The sequence below is a fragment of the Triturus cristatus genome, chromosome 4_1, assembly GCF_964204655.1.
Source record: "Triturus cristatus chromosome 4_1, aTriCri1.1, whole genome shotgun sequence".
Lineage (NCBI taxonomy): Eukaryota > Metazoa > Chordata > Amphibia > Caudata > Salamandridae > Triturus > Triturus cristatus.
In genome coordinates this window covers 292,306,268-292,326,982 of record NC_140585.1, presented here as the reverse complement: position 1 = coordinate 292,326,982, position 20,715 = coordinate 292,306,268, and the positions used below count along the sequence as shown (strand labels likewise).

Sequence of the window (20,715 nt, the reverse complement as noted above, 5' to 3'; positions counted from 1 at the left end):
CCTGTTGAGCGAGGCTGGCTGGCATGACTAGTCTCGGGCCTCGCAGAAGACATCCTTGGGCGTCGACGGACAGCTCACTCTGCACTTTCAGGAATGACTCCAGTGTCAGCTTGGCTTGGGGTGTCTTTCTGTTGAGCGAGGCTTGGATTGCCCTCCAATCTCCCGATCTGACAGCCTCCGCTGCTGCTCTCACGCATTCATCGCCTTCTGAGGCTTCTATGATCGCGGCCAGGCTCATTGGGAGGGGTCGTGACCGCTCTGTCACATACCGGACGTACTCCTCTGTATCCTCGGCCTCCTCCTTCTCTTCTGTTGTGGCTTTCCGCGGGTGCCGTGACAGGTAGTCCGCCGGGTTCGTGGCCCCGGGTTTGTACTCCACTCGGTAGTCGTACCCTTGTAGTTGGAGTATCCACTTTTCAATCCGGGGTGGCGGCTTTGAGGATGACCCTTGGAACAGAGGAATGAGTGGCTTGTGATCGGTTGTTACCGTGAAATGGTGTCCATACACGTACACGTGAAAATGCCGGCATGCCCAGTGGATGGCGATGGCTTCTCGCTCGATTTGCGAGTACCGCTGCTCTGTTTCGGTCAGGGACCGGCTGGCGTAGGCAATGGGTGCCCACTCCTCGTTGTCCTGGAGTTGTGTCAGGACCGCTCCCAGCCCAAACGGGCTCGCGTCGACTGCCACGTTGGTGGGCTTCACCGGGTCGAAGTATGAGAGGGTAGTGTCCGCGGACAGGGACGCCTTCGTTGCTTGGAACGCCTGTTCCTGTTCCTGGCCCCACTGCCACGTGGTGGACGATTTGGTCAACTCTCTGAGGGGTTTGGTGAGGTTGGAGAGGTCCGGGATGAAGCGGCCGCAGAAGTTGACCATGCCCAGGAAACTCCGGGCCTCCGAGATGTTCGTCGGAGCTGGGGCATCTTGGACATCCTTCACCTTGTCCGGGTCTGGGGCCACCCCTTGGTCCGAGAAGGTGTACCCAAAGAAGCTGATCTTTTTCTGCAGGAACTGACACTTCTCCCGGTGCAGGGTCAAACCTGACTCCTGGATCCTCTTGAGGACCCCTCTCAACCGCTGGTGGTGTTCCTCTATGGTTGACGCGTATATGAGCAGGTCGTCGCTCACATAGAGCACGCCGGGGAGCCCACTGAGCACTTCTCTGATGGTATTTTGGAATACCTCGGCGGCACTCGAGATGCCGAAGTTCAGGCGCCGATACCGTCTGAGGCCCACATGGGTGGAAAATGTGGTGATGTACCTCGAGTCCGGATGAAGTGGTAACTGGTGGTAGCCTGACCGTAGGTCCATCTTCGAAAACCACCTGGCCCCGTTCAGCTCCCCCAGGATGTCATCAATGGTGGGCGTCAGGTGTCGCTCTCTTTTGACCGCGGCGTTAGGGAGGCGCATGTCCACACAGATGCGGACTTGTCCTGGCTGCTTCGGCTTCCTGGCGATGACGATCGGGGATACCCACGGGGTTGGCCCACTGACCTTCTCGATGATGCCTTGTCTCTCCAGGGCCTCCAGCTCCTCCTCGACCTTCTGCCGCAGGTGGAAAGCAATTCTCCGGTGTCTCAACGCCACTGGTTGGACCGATGGGTCGATGTGTAAGGATACTTCCTTTCCTTTCAGGCACCCGATGCCGTTAAAGACTTCTCCAAATTCTTCCATGATTGTATCCAGTTCTTCCTCCAGGACTGCCATGGCGAACGAGATCAGTCTCAATTCTTCGGCCGACTGCCCGCTCAGCAGCATCCCGCTGCCCTCTTCCGTGACATAGACGGTGGTGTTGATGCTCCTCTCACCATGTTGTAGCTCTGTTTTGAAGCACCCGATGAGGGGAATGGGCGTCTTCTGGCCGTATGCGAACACCCGAATCTTCGCCTCTCTCAGCGGGGGTTTGACCCGCAGTTGGTGGTAGACATTGGCGGCCATCAGCTCGATGGAGGCCCCAGTGTCAATTGTCGCCTTTACCTCTTGACTTTGTACTAGGATGCGACATTTCGGAAGTCTGCGCTTCTTCTTCTGTGGTTGATGGATTGCGAACACATAATGGACTGGGTACTCTTCGGTGTCATCGTCCATGTCCTCACTGTCTGCTTCTTCTCGTACCGCATGGGCTGCCTCCTTCTTGACTCTGGTGGACTGGCACACCGCCGCAAAATGGTTCATCCACCCGCAGGCGCCGCACTTTTTCCCTCTGGCCGGGCAGTCTTGCATGCGGTGGGGTTGGCCGCCACAGTACCCACAGTCTTTCTTCTTTGCTTCCGGCTGCCGTTTCCCTCCGGCTTGCCTTCCTTTTGGCCGCACTACGTTCACCGCTTCCGCCACCTGCACTTGCTCCGTCTTGACAGGGCGATGTAGGGCCGCCTCCATATGCGAGGCTCTCGCTTGCGATAGCTCCTTCGACCGTCCGAGGGTGAGGATGTCCGCCAGGGGCTTTCCTTCTTCCTGGAGGACCGTGACACGAAGCTTAGACGAGTAACAACCCTGTATGATCTGCCCTGGGATCTCCTCCTGTTCGTCGTGGAACCCACACGTGCTGGCTAACTCCTTCAGCCTGCCATGGAACGCATCCAGGGACTCATCCGCCTCTTGTTTGGCCTGACGGAAGATGAACCGTTCATAGTCTCTGTTCGCCATGGGTTTGAAGTGGGCGTTGAGCGCGTTCAGCAGTGTGGTATGTTTTCGGCGTGGCTTCCACGAGAGTTTTGTAGATGCGGTGGATGTCTTTGCCTCCTAGGTGGAGCAGCAACGCTCTGCGCCTTTCCCTCGCGATGCCAGCCCCTTCGCAGTAAATTTGTAGACGGTCTGTCCAATCCCTCCAGCGCGGGGCCAGGGATGACGGGGCACCGTCAACGGCAAACGACTCAATGGCGGGAATTGACACCATCTTGGCACGTGCGCAGCACGCGGTGGAACTGGCTTCCTCTCCTCTGCGTCGACGCCACCAGGCGTGCACCCCCTCCGGCCGTGGCGCGTAGACATCCCTCGCGCGTCTATACCCAATGGTGGGCGCGCCTACCTCCAGACGTCATCCGCGGGACCCCTTCGGCGCTTCTGGGTGGGGGCGAGCACACCCGCCATAGGCCCGAACCGTAGGCGGGCGCAGTCGTCATCAGGCACCTCGTGGGGCAGGTGCGGCACCAACTGGGCAAGACATACCCCTCACCGGCTGTGGATTGGGGCACCAGGGCGCACACAGCGTCACCGTCGACGGCTCGGTGGGCCTCCAGGGCACTTGCAGTGATCCTCACCAGGCCTCATAGCAGGCTCCGCCAGGTCACCAGGAGGGGGCCTGCACACACAGGCTCAGGACAACTGGGTGGCCAGAATGGATATTGTGGGGCACAAACAGCACATCAGGGCTCAATAGACCCTCGTCGCCAGTGTGATGCCTTAAGAGGCCTAATTTGCATGGCAGCGCATAGGCGCTTAATAAGACACGGGAGCCGACTTGTGGTTAGTACGCACGCGGCTCCGACTAACTCCGTCGAGGCCACGCCCCTTTATTTAACCTCGCAAGCGTCTGACGTCACGCGTCAGCGCTAGCGCGTCCCGGCAGCGCAGAAGGCTAGAACGCCTCACGCATGCCGGACACTACACTACTTATAGCAGACATTTTCTTCTATCTGTTTTTAATCTTTGCAAACTAAGTTACATTTGTGAAGACTGCAAAGTTTTATACAAAATCTTCATACAATTGAGGAGGAAATCCTTCTCCACTTCACACCCCTGTTATATCCATTGCAGAGGAGTTGAAATGTTGAAATCTGGACCTAGCTGAGCTGCGAAATGGCCGCTAGCTCAGCGAGCTCCGCCGGCCGAGTACTAATCCTTTCCGCTTGGAGAGCTGCTGCCGTGCAATATATATCCCCAAAAACGGCTCGGCATGCTGGGAACCGCATGAGGCAATTTCCATCCCCGAGATCGACTCCGGAGCGGAGAGGTGCACCCCGGAGGAGGCGGGCCCGGCAGGCCCGGCCGCGCACACTGGAGCTGCTGGTGTGAGGGCTGGCTGCGCAAGTAATCGAGTCCACTGCGTTCCATGCGGAGAGGGCTGCGCCGCTTGCAGGAGGCAGCGGGTCACCTCAGTGACCGGGAAAATCAGCTGCAAGTGTCGGCACGGCAGAGGTGAGAGGCCGGGCCGCTTGTAAGCATCGGGCCATGCTGATTTGAACTTGGCAGGGAGGCGTACGATCCGGGCAGACGGAGCCCTGGGGGTACGGGGGATATCTGTCTGGTTTCCTACACAGCTGCTGAGACTCGAGAGGCAGAGCTGGGATCCCGAGAAGCCAGGGATGAGTGTGGAGGCACACTTTGGGGCAATCCGGAGCGGTCCATCTGACTATGGAGCTAGGAGCTGGACGAGGGGCCTGAGCGCCATTTTGTGCTCCTGCGGTGGCGCATTTCGGCGGTCTGCGAGGGAGACGTAATGCTGGCACTGCACTGTGTGCACTGTATTCAGCAGCAGCGGGCAACAGAGGGTCCGCACGGGAGAGCGGGGCAAGATGCTAGCTCCAGTTGTGAGGACTGGCCTCGATTTGCTGAGTCCTTGCTGTTTGGGGTCCCTGCCAGGTGCAGTACAAGCTCACCTAGCACTGGATTGGGGGCAGCTGCCTTAGGCTGGGCAGAACCTGGACGCTGGGCCACGGCTCACCCCATAAACAGGACTGGGCGCATAGGTTGCATGTGGGACCCTCTCATGCCTACGGAGTAAAGTTAGACGGAGCATTGGCACATCAGGTTCACGGGTGCCCCCCTCTACGTGGATTGGCAGCACCCTATCTACCCGAAGGACCCCGCGGGAGCCCCTAGCAGCACCTGGGAGAGTCATGGGCAAACAGGACGCGAAACAACCGAAGCTGACCTTCAATCAGAGGAGGACCACTAGACTCATGGAGTCGGAGCCAGAGACTGGCACGGAGAGGCTGCTCGAGTCGCAGCCAGAGGACCGAGGGGAAGATATGCGCACTCTGATGCTCGAGATGAGGTCTAGCCTTCGTAACATAGACGCCAAGTTGGATACGTTGACCTCCCAACTGGATGCTGTCAAGACGCAGGTGAGCTTGCACGAGACTCGGCTCAATGTGCTAGAAAGCCGAGCCTCAGACTTCCAGGAGTTCAAAGTTGAAACAAAGGAATGTAGAAGCCACGTTCTGTGGTGATACCAAATGCAGCAAATTTGTAGGCCCTGTTAAGTTAGCATGGCAAACTCTGCGCACTAGCATTATTCTGCTACAAAGAAATAGCTTCAGTAACGCAAGGCTTGCTCATAAAAACAAGATGCTTGCTTCAGCACGTACACTCGCATATCACATTTCTCAACCATGTCTTTGGACATCTCTATTTCTGTTGCAATCATTAACTGGAAAAGCACCAGACTGATATCTTGCATTATAGTGGAAAGTCCCAGAAGCAGATTTGGGTCACGCAGCCAGCAACAGTACTTCTCGGTCCTTAAATGGTATGCAACCATTTAGGACCTCGCTAATTGGTCAGGCGAACTATGCTTAATTTGTGCAACGTATAGTATGATGCTACATCCTTTGTGGTTTGGGCCTATAAAACCTGTCAAGCACGTCACCTCAGTGGGCACTCAGTATCTAGGCTGGTACCCCCGTGCTGCACGTTATCCTGTTGTTGGTTTTACCAATAAACGCTATTGTTTCACCCTTGACTGAGAACTGTTTGTGCGGATTCATTTCTTGCATTTCTTTCAGATTCCACATTTGGTGGAGAATGCAGCTTCCAGAACATTGACGATTTCGCTGACTGGTGGCCTGGACTCCAGCTTCCTTCAGGGTTCGGAGACCTGAGGTTCAAGGACCTTTTTACTTTGTCTTCCTCTCTCCTCCGCCTCCCTTGGAACGCTGGGGGCCTGCCTGCCAGTAAGTTGACTTCGCCTTGCCTCTGCCCTCCTCTGCTCTCTCTACTTTCCCTGTCTTGTTCTCATGTCAAGGGTTGTTTGCTTATGCCCTGGCGGCATCTATCGGGCCTGTGTTACTGACTGGTCGGACACGCAAATGGCCATCATTGCGCCTATACTTATCACCTTCTTCTGTGTTCTTTTTGTGGCCCTCGTGATTTATGTTTCAGTTTGTCACCATTCACGTGAGGACTGCGCTCCTGTTTAGTGTTTTGCTCACCGTTATTACAAATTGATAGTCTCTCTCTCTCTCCCTTTTCTCATGCCGGGCGTGGTTTTGATCTCTGACACTGCTGCTGCCCTCTGCCAGAATACTTTACATGTGCATCTTTGCCCTCTGACACAGTTTCTGGTCCGGACACCCTCCCCACCTGGCCGGTGACAGCGCCCTTCTGCAAGTTCCCAGCCCGCGGTGACTCCCCGGTGCCCAGCAGCTCCTGCCTTACGGTGCATCACGGAGGGCGACCTACTGCATCCCCTGTCTTGCTGGCAGAGAGTCTTCGGCCGATGGGGGTGGTGGACGACCAAGGATTTTTTCCTTTGACTGCAACAGAGGTCGGTACGCTTTGCCAGACTCAACAGACGCCGGTAAGTCTTCTTTGGGAGTTACATACTCCAGTTTGGGTGGTAGCGAGTAGCTCCTCGTTTTAGAGTTGTAGCAGTTAAGCTCCCCAGGTTTTGGGTGGTAGCAGGTAGTCCCTCGTTTTAGAGTTGTGACAGTTGGCTCCCCAGGTTCAGGTGATGGCGGTTTTGCGCCCCTGACAGCGCGCTTCCTGTTGGTACAGGTACGATATCGTGGAGGCTGCGGTCCAGGTACTGCCCTCTTGTGGTTGCAACGGTCTCTCTCTTTGGCGCCCGTTCCCAAGGTCCCGGTACTCCGGTATAAGTCCCATTGACCAGCCCCAGCACCCCTGGACCCGGGTACCCAGTGCGGTGCTGCCCCTTTCTGGACACCTGAGGCGGTCTCCAGCTGTGCCTAGGGGATTCCCTAGGCACAGAGGGGGGGGGGGGAGTATCGCATGACCTGTTTGTTGTCCTTAATATCTTTTGATGTTGTTTATATTTGTGGGTGCTGCCCCATGGGTTGTTTTAGGTCAATTTGCAGGCTGCTGTAGATTACATAGATCTGTCATATATATTATAACGCTCTCTTTAGGGTTCGAGACCACCGCTGGTCCCTGTCAGAGATAATTCCTCCTTTGGGTATAACGACGCTGACATAACTGACACCTTGATGCTGCTAATATTTCTGACTGCCCCATATCATCAGTCCGGTACGCCAACGCCCAACATATAACATAGAACACCAAATTACTCCTCTGGGCTTAATGTAAATTACGTACACATATACTCAGCACACCACATCTTCCACAGCGCGGCGCGTTTGTTTTTATGTTTGCCTGCGTTGCATGTAGAGTTCACCACTTGCACTATCTAGCACATTGCCTGGAGGACTCCAATTCCGCCTAGCCGCCCCTTCCGCCAGCTTATGGGATAACGGAAGATTGCAAGGAGGCGGAATTACTATCTTTCTTCCTCAACACTTTCTGTCACCTTCCCCTTCGTTCATGGGACGCCAGTAACAAGCACCCAGAACTTTCTTCCTAAACACTTTCTGTCATCTTCCCCTTCGTTCATGGGACGCCAGTAATAAGCACCCAGAACTATTTTTCTTCCTTACTCGTGCTGGCTTGGGTGAACTTGAAGTGAATGTTCTGTCCGGCTGCCTGACGAATGGCTCCCTTGCTATCTCACCAGCTGGAGAGTGGCTGCACAGTGTATGTTTATGTGCGTTAATAAAATTTTGGGGGCACTTGTTCTGTGTCCAGCGCGAAGCCCCCACCCATCTGTCTGGTGTGTCTGCTTTGTCCCTGTTTAACGTCTACACTTGACGCATTCCACACTGACCTTGCACCATGGGGACATCACTAGGAAAAAGTAAACTGGATACCGCCCAGCCAGCACCACCGAAAGATTCCCCGGCGTACCATGTGGCCCTAAGCCAAGGACTTCAATCTATACTATATGTACACAAATGGCATGACCTGACTGCTAGGAGACAAGACTTACAATTCCCACGCCACGGAACGTACGACATAAAAAAATTACTATATTTGAGGCAAATGTTGAAACTTAAGGGCAAAAAGATACGCCCAGTGGAATGGGAATGCTACCATAGCTGGGACCTCGTAGTACGTGACAGACGTGCGACAAATGACGTAAAGTCCAAGGTTCACAAAGAACTGATAGAAGTGAAAAATAGGGTGTTGAATGAAATAAGCAAAACAAAAATAAAGGAGGATTGGAGGAAGACACAATTAGATATTGTAGGGGTATACCCATGTATACCATTAGCAACGGATAATCAAACAGCAAAAGAAGGTCAGGGGGAAGAAGACACAATACTAGAAGACTTATTGTTGGGGCGGATGCGACCAACGTCAGCATCACACTCAACTCCCACAGACGAACCTCCTGAGCTATCAAAGGAGCAGCAGGCAGGCGCCATAGACTTAACGCATAAGCTTATCAATGAGGAAGTTACCAAAATACACTTGGACGCCGTCCAAAACATTGCGGTTTTGCAGCTGATGAGGACGGAAGCAGTTCTCGCAGCCAGAAAATACAGTAAACAGAAAAAACAGTTGCTGTCTCAATGTACAAGGGAAGGCATAACACAACCGAAACTGATAGACCATAAATGGCAGCAACAATTTGACGACGAATCAGGAGACTACGCTAGACCCCTACCCAGGTGGCAGGCCCTGGTGTGGGACCTGTGCACCTACATATTACAAACAAAGCATGACATAAAATTGCTCGAACAGGCGGCCGAAGGCCCTTCACAGGCACAGCAGGCCGTACCCTCGGGCAGACGTCACAGTCTAGGAGACATACACTCACCACAAACACATAAAAGAGTACTGAAATCAGACACAAAGAAATGTCAGGACTTATTACAGAAACTGGTGGAGGACAAATTAACGGTAGCTGCCCTCATACCACAGTATAACAGACAATATCTAACAGAAGTACTGTCACTAGCGCGCGCTCAATTACTGGACAAAGGCGCACACGTTCACAACCTATACATACAGAAGGGAAAGGCAGCATACACAGGTACTACAGGAATAGTCCCCCAACTACCTCCACAATATGAGTGGGACACGGCACAGTTCAGTTTCACGGACTCAGACTTGCAGACATATACAGAGGACGAACTGAAAGACAAACTACAGTATGCAGTGCACAAGCTGCAACAGTGGAAACAGCTGATACAGACGTTTGCCGTGTTAGAAGTAGCACAGTCCCTCTCCCCTCAGATAGAGACCCCAGCGCAATCCACAGCTGCTACACACACACTGGTGATGCCCCTCAGGGAAATACCCGGTGGCTCACAGGACGAATTAGCGTATGTCCATGTCCCCTGGTCCAGACAAGATATTATGTGTTTTACCAAGGACTTCCCGAAGCTTAGAGACGAACCAAGGAAATGGTACACCGAACTAGATAGGATGGCGGGCTTGGGAGGACTCTTATGGCGAGATTTTGATGTCCTGTTCAATATAATAGTTCCGAAGGACCTGTGGGAGGACTGTAAAAAGCATGTGGACTGGCCCACGGGGGAACCAGCAAGAGGGAAGGGAGGGGCACCAGGAGGTGAAGTAAATGACAAGTATAAAGAAGTAATAAAATATTTACAAGACAAAATACCAGAAGACAAGGTGGACTGGAACAAGATCACACACACCAAGCAAGACAAGGATGAGAGTGTGAACGCGTATTATGACCGCTTGCTACAGGTCTATCAGCAGAATAGTGGGTTGAGAAACCCAATGGGGGAAGCAATGCCAGCTTTCGTCACCACTTTTGTCCAAGGTCTGAGGCCACCCATTAAAACACACCTACAAACTTCTTTTGTTTGCTGGCAGCAAGAGCCGGTAGAAAAGGTGCTAGCAGCAGCACGATACTGCTCTGACTACCAGTTAAACGAACAGTCCATGGAGGCAGAAAAGATAAAAAAGGAAAAAGTAAGACTAATGGTGGCGCAGGAAAGATTCTACTCAAACAGGCCAGGAAGAGAGAGGGGCAAGGGTAGGGGTAGGGGCATAGGTAGGCAACAGAATAACAGATCCACCTCCCTACCACCCCCAGGTACAGCTTGCTTCAACTGCAAGGACCCGAGCCACTGGAAAGCAGATTGCCCCCTACTAAAAAAGAAATACCAAGAAGAACGGCCAAGGCAGAATAGGAGACAAAATGAACAACAATACCAGCACAATGCCCCGCACATAGACTATAGGAACAATGAACAACAGGGATACCAGTCGATAGATATGCCCCCACCACCACAGGACTGGGCCGGGAGGGATGGGTGGGGACAGCAAGACAATTCTTTCCCACCGCCACCACAGAATTTATTTTAGGGGTGCCCGAAAGTGAAAGACTGCATAATCGCTCCAGTAATAGCAGTGGACCAATCAGGTCCATACATACAAGGGACGGTCCAGGGCAAGACTGTGACCTTCTTGATAGATACAGGAGCGCAAAGATCAATGCTAATGGCATCAGTGATGCCGGAGGCACCACTTTCGGGAACAAAGATTACTGCAGTCGGAATGTCAGGACAACCAATAGATGAATTCCTAACACAACCATTACAGCTACTGGTGGGCACAATAACTGTCAACCACCAGTTCATCCTCAGCAGATTCTGCCCAGTAAACTTACTAGGGAGGGATTTACTTTGTAAAATGCAATGCACCATACACTGCTCACCAACGGGGGTATTCCTGGAGAGTAGACCACACGGCCTAATGTTGCAGGCCTTCATGACCTGCACTGACTTCGTCATCCCATCAGAATTACGGGACAGTGTGCCACCCCAGGTTTGGGCCACCAGCGCAAATGACGTGGGGCAAGTGCTAAATTACCCCCCAGTGCAGGTCACCTTGAAGCCTGGAGCACCCCTCCCGAGAGTACCACAGTACAAAATATCAAAGGAAGGGGAGGAGGGCATAGCACCAGTGATCAAGGACCTCCTAAGGCAGGGAATAATTAGAGAAATACGCTCTAGCCCGTGCAACACGCCCATACTCCCTGTAAAGAAAGCATCCAAGGGCCCAGGTGGAGCCCCTGTATACCGTTTTACACAAGATTTGAGAGAATTGAACAAGATAGTGGTTCCCTCCTTCCCAGTGGTTCCAAACCCAGCAACGATATTGTCTAATATCCCAGTGACAGCAACACACTTCACAGTACTGGATTTGAGTTCAGCCTTCTTCACCATTCCACTGCACCCTAACAGCCAGCCATATTTCTCGTTCTGTTATAGGTCAAAACGATACACATGGTCTCGCCTTCCACAAGGTTTTACAGAATCCCCCTCTATCTTCACAAATGCCCTGAAGACAGATCTAGACACCCTAGTGCTAGGAGGCGGCTCAACTCTTGTCCAGTACATAGATGACTTGCTACTGGCTTCCCCTTCAAGAGAGGCTTGCATACAGGACACCATCGCTGTCCTACGCCATCTAGCGATGAAAGGATACAAGGTTTCCCCGAAGAAATTACAGTTCTGCCTCACCGCTGTGAAGTATCTAGGCCATGAACTATCGGAAGGGACAAGGAAACTATTACCGGACAGGATCTCAGCTATTACTCATTTTCCCCGACCACGTACACAAAAGGATGTTAGGGCATTTTTGGGAGTGGCAGGATATTGCCGCCACTGGATCCCAAATTTCTCCCTCATCGCGAAACCATTGCAAGCACTGACACACAAAGAGGTCCCAGACACAGTACCTTGGCCCCCGGATTGTGAGACAGCATTTAACAAGCTAAAGAGCGAACTGAGTGGGGCACCAGCGTTAGGGCTCCCAGACTACAGCAAAGATTTCCACCTGTTTTGTCACGAAAAGGGAGGATGCTCACTGGGGGTACTGAGTCAGAAGCATGGATCTTACTACCGCCCAGTGGCATACTACTCAGCCACATTAGACCCCGTGGCTTCTGCCCTCCCGCCTTGCCTCCGAGCGGTGGCGGCAGCAGCACTAGCAGTAGAACAGTCAGAGAACATAGTGCTGGCACACACCATGATGTTGCACGTCCCCCATGCAGTAGACACCCTACTGACGTCCACAAAGACCCAGCACCTAACAAATGCACGTCTCACTAGGTATGAACTAATTCTATTAGCACCACACATAATGATCAGGAGATGTACCACTTTGAATCCAGCATGCCTTTTGCCAACAGAGCATGAGCTGGACGACCTACAATCAGATGATGCCTTTCATGATTGCACCTTAGCAATTGATAGACATACCAAGGTGCGCCCAGAGCTACGGGACACACCACTTCCCGATGCACAAAGAGACCTGTTTGTAGATGGGTCATGTCTTAGGGACGGTCAGGGAATATTGCAGGCCTCCTATGCCGTAGGCACAGCCCATAAACTGCTGGAGGGTGGTAGACTAGTAAAAGTTAAAAGCGCACAGGCAGCCGAACTCGTGGCACTCACGAGGGCATGCACATTGGCCAAGGGAATAAGAGCAAACATATACACCGACAGCCAATATGCCTTCGGGGTGGTCCATGACTTTGGCCAGCTCTGGTCAATGAGGGGATTCCTCACATCAGCAGGCCAGCAAATACAACATGCACAATTGATAAGCGACCTCCTCCATTCCCTGCTACTACCTTCAAAGGTGGCTGTAATAAAATGCGCAGCACATACTTCAGCAAAAGACTATGTGTCGAAAGGGAACGCATTCATTGATGGGGAAGCACGGAGAATAGCACTGACCGGCTGTCAACTAGCAATGCTACAAATGACAAGCCCAAGCAACAACACAGAGGCCACAAATGATACTTTACACTTTGACCCCATACATATTCAGAGCAGAGTAGGGAAAGAAGAAAAAGATGAGTGGGCGATGGGTGGGTGTGTGCAAAACAGCGAGGGACTGTGGACAGGGCCCAATGGGAAAATATGCCTACCTTCATCAATGCTCCCCTCCATGGCACGCCTCTTTCACGGTCCCACACACATTGGCAGGGACGGCATGATCAGACTATTTGCCCAATGTTGGTACAACTGCAAATTCCGCCAGACAGCAGAGAGACTTTGCAGACAGTGCACTGTTTGCGCACAGTACAATACTGGGAAGGGCACGCAAACTGCACCTGGTCATTTCCCCCCTCCCCACGGACCATTTGAAAGCCTCCAAATGGACTTCATTGAAATGCCCCCCACCCACAAGTACAAATACGTGTTAGTGATCGTATGCATGTTCAGTAAATGGACAGAAGCATACCCGACAAAGAACTGTGATGCACATACGGTTGCTAAATGCCTCCTCCAAGAACTGATCCCACGCTTTGGAATACCTGCCCTTTTGAGCTCCGACAATGGGCCAGCATTCATCTCCCATGTCATAGGGGGAATATGCAAAGGACTTGGGGTAAAACAAAAATTACACTGCGCCTATCACCCCCCTGCTGCGGGCGCAGTGGAAAGGAAGAATGGGGTGTTGAAAAATAAAATTGGGAAAATATGTGCATCAACTGAACTTTCATGGGTAGATGCACTACCACTAGCTCTGCTGGCAATGAGAAGCACACCAGATAGAGTAACGAAGCTCAGCCCCCATGAGATACTGTTTGGCGGTCCCATGAACATTGCAGGCCATATGTCAACAGCCCCACTAGCAGTCACAGATGACTTACTTTTATGTTATTGCAAGAAACTAACTGAGACTTTACGTTATCTTCACCGTCAGGTACTGCAGGCTCTTCCAGAGGCAATAACACCACAGCCGCATGACCTGCAGCCTGGCGACTGGATCTGGATAAAGGCCCACACCCGACGGCACTGCCTCCAGCCAAGGTGGAAAGGCCCACACCAGGTCATCCTCAGCACAGCAACAGCAGTGAAGTGCAAAGGCCTGACGTCTTGGATCCACAGCTCCCACACCAAGAAGGCGGACGGACCAGACAACGAGAAGCAAGCGCCGCCCGCACCATCTGCGGCATCTGAGGCACCTCGCAGGTACAACCTCCGATCAACGACGCAAGACAAAGACAACGGAAGATAAGAGGCAGACACCTGCTCGGGGCAGGCCAGGCCTCCAACGGACAACAGAAGACACCAGAAAGAAGCTGCATTTCAAGGGAGTGCCTACTGTCATGTGCTAGTAACCTCTGACAGTACCACATCCAGGCATCAACGTTTTCTTCTAATGGTTGACTGGTGCCTGCACCAATGAAAACTTAGGAGGTGCAGCGCCCGCTAGTTAGAATCGAAGGTGGTGCTCCAGAACTGAACCGTATGCAGAGGCCTACAACAGACGCAAGCCGCGATCAATGACAACAAACAGGTCGGGACGGCTTCGGTCTGTAAAAGTAGGAGTTGAAGAGTCACGATTAACAATTCACATCGGGTTGTTGTGTCCTGGACTAGGCGTTGGTGTGCTAGAACTAACTGTGCCAAACCCTCCCCTGTTGAGTGGGCTGAGGGATCTGATTCTGCAGGACATTTCATTCCCCACCTTTGGGCTACAAGCCACAACGCAAGACATTGCCAACACACGCCTTGATATCTTGGACTGCATAACTGAGGAAATCAGAAACATCGGATTGAGCATCACCAAAGACTGTACCTGAACTGATGGGAGACAGAGCAGCAATGCAGAAAAGAAAGAAAAACGAAAGGATATGGCCTTCAGTGCTAGTAGCGGTATTAACACCAGTACCCGCAATAATAGTGACTGCATTAATAATAATATTTGCAAATGAACTTGAAATACCGTTCCTTAACGGCAGGCAAGGAGAGGAGGGGGGCAACAATGTGACTAAGGATGTCGAACTATTTGAGTTTGAAAATGACATGATTCTCGGCAAGGGTGGCAATAAAGATGAAGGGGACGGGGTACTGTGGGATGAGTACAATGGAAACCAATATGTGGAAATGGTGAAAATGTATGTACACATAATGAATATATCAGGATGTTACGTCTGTACGCACTTACCAACTAACACAGAAAGCGGGATGAGCTACAATGTGTTACCAGTTTCCAAATATGTGGGGTGTATTCTAATGAGAGATCTGCTCCTCAAAAACACAATATGTCAGTGTCAGTTGCCCCACCACCAGACAGCAGAAAGACAACAAAGCAGGGTAGGAAAGCACCTGAGGGAAAGAAAGGGCCCTGCACGAAGATAACACACACCACAAGGGACACAGAAATGTTAGCAACAATAGAGGAGGTTGAAAAAACGGAAGGGTGGAAGAGAAGGATAGGGTGGAACAACCTGGGGGTCATGAAAGAGGGGAAAATGAAGGTACCACGGTTCCAGATAGAACAGCTACGACATGCCCCTTCATGTATTCTAAACAACAAAGTAATGCAGATAACAAGACGACCCAAATTGCCCCCGGAGGGAAAGAGCTGCACAATACAAACACTACTGCAGAAAGACGCATGGAAAGACTGCATCGCATTCGGATGCACGATAGTAGAAATGGCACAAGGGAGCAAGGGTCTGCTAGACTGCGAAGATAGGATAAACAAAATTAAGGGAATAGAAGCAATGGGCACAGAAGAGGAGGCGGCGGGACAAATATTTGTGGGCAGGAGTAACTGCACGCACACAACCCGGCTGTCAAGAATAAGGAATAAGAAAGAGGGTTTATCACCAGGTTTAGTGGGGTACAAAGGGTTGTTCTTCGTGTGTGGCCAGTGGGCTTACTTCTATCTACCACCAGGATGGTACGGTAGCTGCTATCTCGCCTCCATCATACCAAAGATGACCCATTTCTCCGACATAGGCCAGGTCGCACTCCAAGGTGCATTGCCCAAGAGGGTCAGAAGAACACCAGAATGGGTGGACCACGTAATGACAGCCGTAGGGGCACTGGTTCCCCCGGCAGGGCTTATCTACACCACTGAAAGAATACATCAGCTAGCACGCATGATTGAGGATTTAGCTGAAAGCACGGCTGTAGGAATGGGAAACATTACGGAAGAACTCACAGCCATGAGGGCCGTAGTGATGCAGAATAGAGTTGCATTAGACATCATTCTGGCAAAAGAGGGTGGCGTCTGCCACGTCCTCCAACAAAAATGCTGTTCATATATACCTGACAACAGCCACAATATTGATGATGCTATACACCACATCATAGACATTAGAGATGAGGCACACGGCATACACACCGGGAGCATGTGGGAAAAGGTGATGGTGTGGCTCGCAGGCTGGGGCTCATGGATACTGGAAGTAGGCATAGTTATAATAGCAGCACTAATTACCCTGTGTGTAATGTGCCACGTTTGCCCAACATGCTGCACTGCCTTGGTGTCCCGTTTTGCGCATCGTGGACACCACAGCAAGTGGCGTGCACAACATAGACCCGACTCAAAGTATGACACAGGGGCAGATGAAGAAGGAGAGGAGCTGGGGGTAATAGCATAGGGGATGGTGATTTGGTATCAGATGGGGCAATGTAGAAGCCACGTTCTGTGGTGATACCAAATGCAGCAAATTTGTAGGCCCTGTTAAGTTAGCATGGCAAACTCTGCGCACTAGCATTATTCTGCTACAAAGAAATAGCTTCAGTAACGCAAGGCTTGCTCATAAAAACAAGATGCTTGCTTCAGCACGTACACTCGCATATCACATTTCTCAACCATGTCTTTGGACATCTCTATTTCTGTTGCAATCATTAACTGGAAAAGCACCAGACTGATATCTTGCATTATAGTGGAAAGTCCCAGAAGCAGATTTGGGTCACGCAGCCAGCAACAGTACTTCTCGGTCCTTAAATGGTATGCAACCATTTAGGACCTCGCTAATTGGTCAGGCGAACTATGCTTAATTTGTGCAACGTATAGTATGATGCTACATCCTTTGTGGTTTGGGCCTATAAAACCTGTCAAGCACGTCACCTCAGTGGGCACTCAGTATCTAGGCTGGTACCCCCGTGCTGCACGTTATCCTGTTGTTGGTTTTACCAATAAACGCTATTGTTTCACCCTTGACTGAGAACTGTTTGTGCGGATTCATTTCTTGCATTTCTTTCAGATTCCACAGGAACAGCTACTGCATATGGATAGAGTGTTGGGAATCGTTCACGCCAAGAACGAAGACCTGGAAGCCAGGTCCCGCCGCAATAACCTGCGAATTACTGGAGACAACAGCCATTGCCAAGATGGAGACCTACCTAGCAGACTTGCTTTGTGAACTCTTTGACCCACATCTATCCGCAGTGTTCGCAGTGGAGCGGGCGCACCGAGCTTTAGGTCACAAACCTTCGATCGGAGCTACACCCAGACCCATCCTGGCCAGGATTTTGAACTATCAGGACAGAGATCTTATCCTGCGCCTGGCCAGAGAGAAGGGGTCTATCATGCACAAAGGCAGATTTATCCAGATTTCACGCCTGCTGTGCAGTCGGCGAGGCACAAGTTTCTCCCTGCTAAGCGAATCCTGCTGCAAGCCCAGATTCCCTCTTCACTATGATATCCCGCCAAGCTCAAGGTTACTCACGATGTATCCGCTCATTTCTTCACAGATGCCAAGTCCGCCCTCAAATTTGCAAAACATATTGGTGGGAAGAAGTCTAAACTTCCAATTCTGCAGACTCTGCCGAAGCCCGGCTGACTGACAATGACCAATGCGGCTTCAGCCCTGTTACGCTCCTTGCTGGGGCTGCCGTGGACTGAGATGGGTTGGTCCCTGTGAGACTCTTCCTGGGCTACGGAGAGGTTTTTAATAATTTTGTGTCTCAGTTTTTCTCTGTTACATGGGGTTGTCCTTATTCAGAATGTTTATTGGCCGGACCTGGTTGATTACAAGGTGGGCTGAGTTGGGCTGGAACCCGTGGGCCCCTCGCTGCTTTGGGCTGCACTGACTAAATATGCTCCGGAATTGCTAGTTATGATGTGTTGGGGTACTTTAAACATTTAGTGTGATAGACACAGCTCTCCGCAGTTTTTCTTGGCCACCCTGTGTAGCCAGGGCAGTACGCTGGTGGTACTATTCCCCCATGGTAGAGCTCCCGCCTGTTTTTTTCTCTAAGATGTCTGGGATGGGTATTCTACAACCCGATTGGGGGGTTGGAGTGGGAGGTGGGTTGGGGGGGGGGGTTGATATGTTATGTGCCAGATCACTGCTATACAGTTCAGCTTGCCGATGCTGGTTGCCACCGATCACGATGCTGTGCTTTGCTCCTACTGTCATTTTACACTCTATTGCATTAGCCGTCCTATGACTAGCCTCAATTTTTTAACATGGAACATCCGTGGGCTTAACGACGGAAGGAAATCCAGGCTCATCCATTCATATCTGATAAGAAATCACATAGATATATGCGTGTTACAGGAAACGCATCTCAATGTTACACCCTCTCCCAGGCTGAAACACAGTGGACGGGGCTCCGTACATTCATCTATTTACTCCAACTACTCTAGGGGGGTAGCTGTGTTGGTCAGACAGGGTGTCGACTGGAAGGAAAGCGACCTACAAACTGACTCAGAGGGTAGATTCATCATACTAATGGGCACTATTGGTGGGATTCCTGTTGTGATAGTGGCAGTATACGGCCCCAATGTTGACTCTCCTGGGTTTTTTCAAGACATATCGACCAGAGTGAGGGCGTCAAACTGCGACACCGTAATCTGGGGTGGGGAATTCAATGCCATCCTGAATGACGAGTTAGATCGGAAGGGGATATCTCGAGCATTGCACCCCTCAGCTAGCGCTGCATTGAATGCCATTCTTTTAGACGGCGACCTGGTGGACATTTGGAGACATCATCGTCCACAGACTAAGGAGGGGACGTGCATATCTGAGCACCATAGCGCATGGTCAAGATTGGACTTCTGGTTGGTGTCACAGGATGTGGCTACATGGACCAGCGAGGTTACACATCTCCCTAGATCCCTGTCGGACCACCTGCTGTCTTTTGAGAGTAGTGCTTCCCAACTCCATTCCACGTCTGTATATGTGGCGGTTGCCGCCGGATGCACTTTTAGATGAGGCTTTTAAGGAGAAAATTAGGGGGGATATCATTGACTACTTTACTCTAGATGCTGGGTCGGTTGACACGGAGGCCTCTTTATGGGAGGCTTTTAAGATGGTAATTAGGGGTAATTGCATCAACCGACTAGCTGGAGTGTTGAAGGCTATTCGGGGCACGCTTGCTACTCTAGAAAATCAGATTAAGGAGCTGGAAACACGCTTTGATTCCTCCAACGATCCCAAGATACTAGCTCTTTTGAAAGAGAAACAGATTGAATTTGAGGAGAAGGCGCATCGCGAAGTAAAATTTTTATGGAAGGGGACAGGCCGGGGAGGACGCTGGCGGCAACGATTCACACCCCAAGATCCACTGCTTATGTAACGGAGCTGAAAGGTACACAACAGTCTGTTATTAGAGGCCAGAGAGACATCCTAGATGAGTTTTCCTGTTTTTATTCTGAATTATACACTACTACACAGGAGTCTAGTCCAGATGCCCTGCTACCCTTTCTTGACTCACTGGAGTTGCTCTGGCTGGGACAGAGACATGGGGACTATTTGGACTTCCCATTTACAGTGGAGGATGGCACCCAGGTTATCAAGAGCTTACCGCTGAACAAGGCTTCCGGGTCGGACGGTCGAACAACCATATTCTATAAGACTTATGCAGAAGAACTGGCACCGCACCTAATTGCGCTATATGAGGAGGCTCAAGCAACAGGCATCCAATACCGTCAATGCGCGAAGCGATAATAATTACCTTGCTGAAACCCAGGAAGCCGGAAAATGAATTGGACTCATTCAGACCTTTGTCATTAATAAACATGGACGTGAAAATATTGGCGAAGCTGATCGCAAATCGATTGCAGCCTCTCCTCCCATTGATTGCCCACCCAGATCAATCGGGATTTATCCCCGGGAGATCTACCTACCACAACCTGCGAGCCCTATTCTCAGTACTGCACTATTTACACCCTGATGTGCAAGCTGCTGCAGTCTTCCTAGACGCTACAAAGGTATTCGATACGTTGGAATGGCAGTATTTATTTGCTATACTGACCCGCATGGGGTTCAGCCAGCTGTTTATTAATCTTATACGTCTGCTATTTACACGGCCTACGGCTCGGGTCTGGGTGAACTGTCTTCTGTCGCTGCCATTTGTAATCTCGCGAGGCACAAGGCAGGGATGCCCATTGTCCCCTCTGTTATTCGCAATAGCGATGGAGCCGCTTGCAGCCCGCACTAGGAAACATCACACCGCCAAAGGGATTGGGTTTAGTAGTAGGAGCCTTTTAATTTCACTTTATGCTAATGACGTCACATTGTATGCAACTGATCCAGCGTCACACCTTGATCCGCTACTCTGGGAATTTATCAGATTTGGAGGTCTCTCTGGCATCTCCGTTAACTGGGCCAAATCAGTCATTTTTCCCTTAAAGGACACCACTACCCAGGCTCCCTCTGAGTTCCCTCTCAAATGGGCGGATGAACCCGTGAAATATCTGGGCATACGGATCAGTAGAATTATGCAGGACATATGGGACCTGGACTATGGGCGTGCCATAACATGGTTGGAAGGGAAAGTCACTGCGTGGGCTAAGCTCCCACTGTCTCTAGCCGGGAAAATAGCATTGGTCAAAATGGTGGTGCTGCCAAAATTTCTTTATTTGTTTGTCAATATTCCTATTCCCCTTACGCAGGCCTTCTTTAAATCTCTGAAATCCCTTCTAGTCTCGCTGGTCTGAGCGGGAAGGCAGGGCGC

The 20,715-nt window shown here is 51.3% G+C and overlaps 1 protein-coding gene across 1 annotated transcript; it reads left to right on the top strand.

The window, feature by feature from the left end:
- The first annotated feature begins 4,836 nt into the window (after positions 1-4,836).
- LOC146854312 (uncharacterized) lies at positions 4,837-14,072 on the top strand. The gene is made up of 4 exons (XM_085651045.1): positions 4,837-5,146; positions 5,725-5,892; positions 6,277-6,518; positions 13,715-14,072. Exons 1-4 carry the CDS (start codon positions 4,837-4,839, stop codon positions 14,027-14,029), a joined length of 1,035 nt encoding a protein of 344 aa, XP_085507171.1. The 3' UTR covers positions 14,030-14,072.
- The last annotated feature ends 6,643 nt before the right edge of the window (positions 14,073-20,715 follow it).

Coding starts and splice junctions, on each gene's coding strand:
- LOC146854312 (XM_085651045.1), top strand. CDS start 4,837: ATGGGCAAACAGGACGCGAAACAACCGAAGCTGACCTTCAATCAGAGG. Junction 5,147..5,724: donor CAAAGTTGAAACAAAGGAAT/GTAGAAGCCACG, acceptor CATTTCTTTCAG/ATTCCACATTTGGTGGAGAA. Junction 6,519..13,714: donor GCCAGACTCAACAGACGCCG/GTAAGTCTTCTT, acceptor CTTCACCGTCAG/GTACTGCAGGCTCTTCCAGA.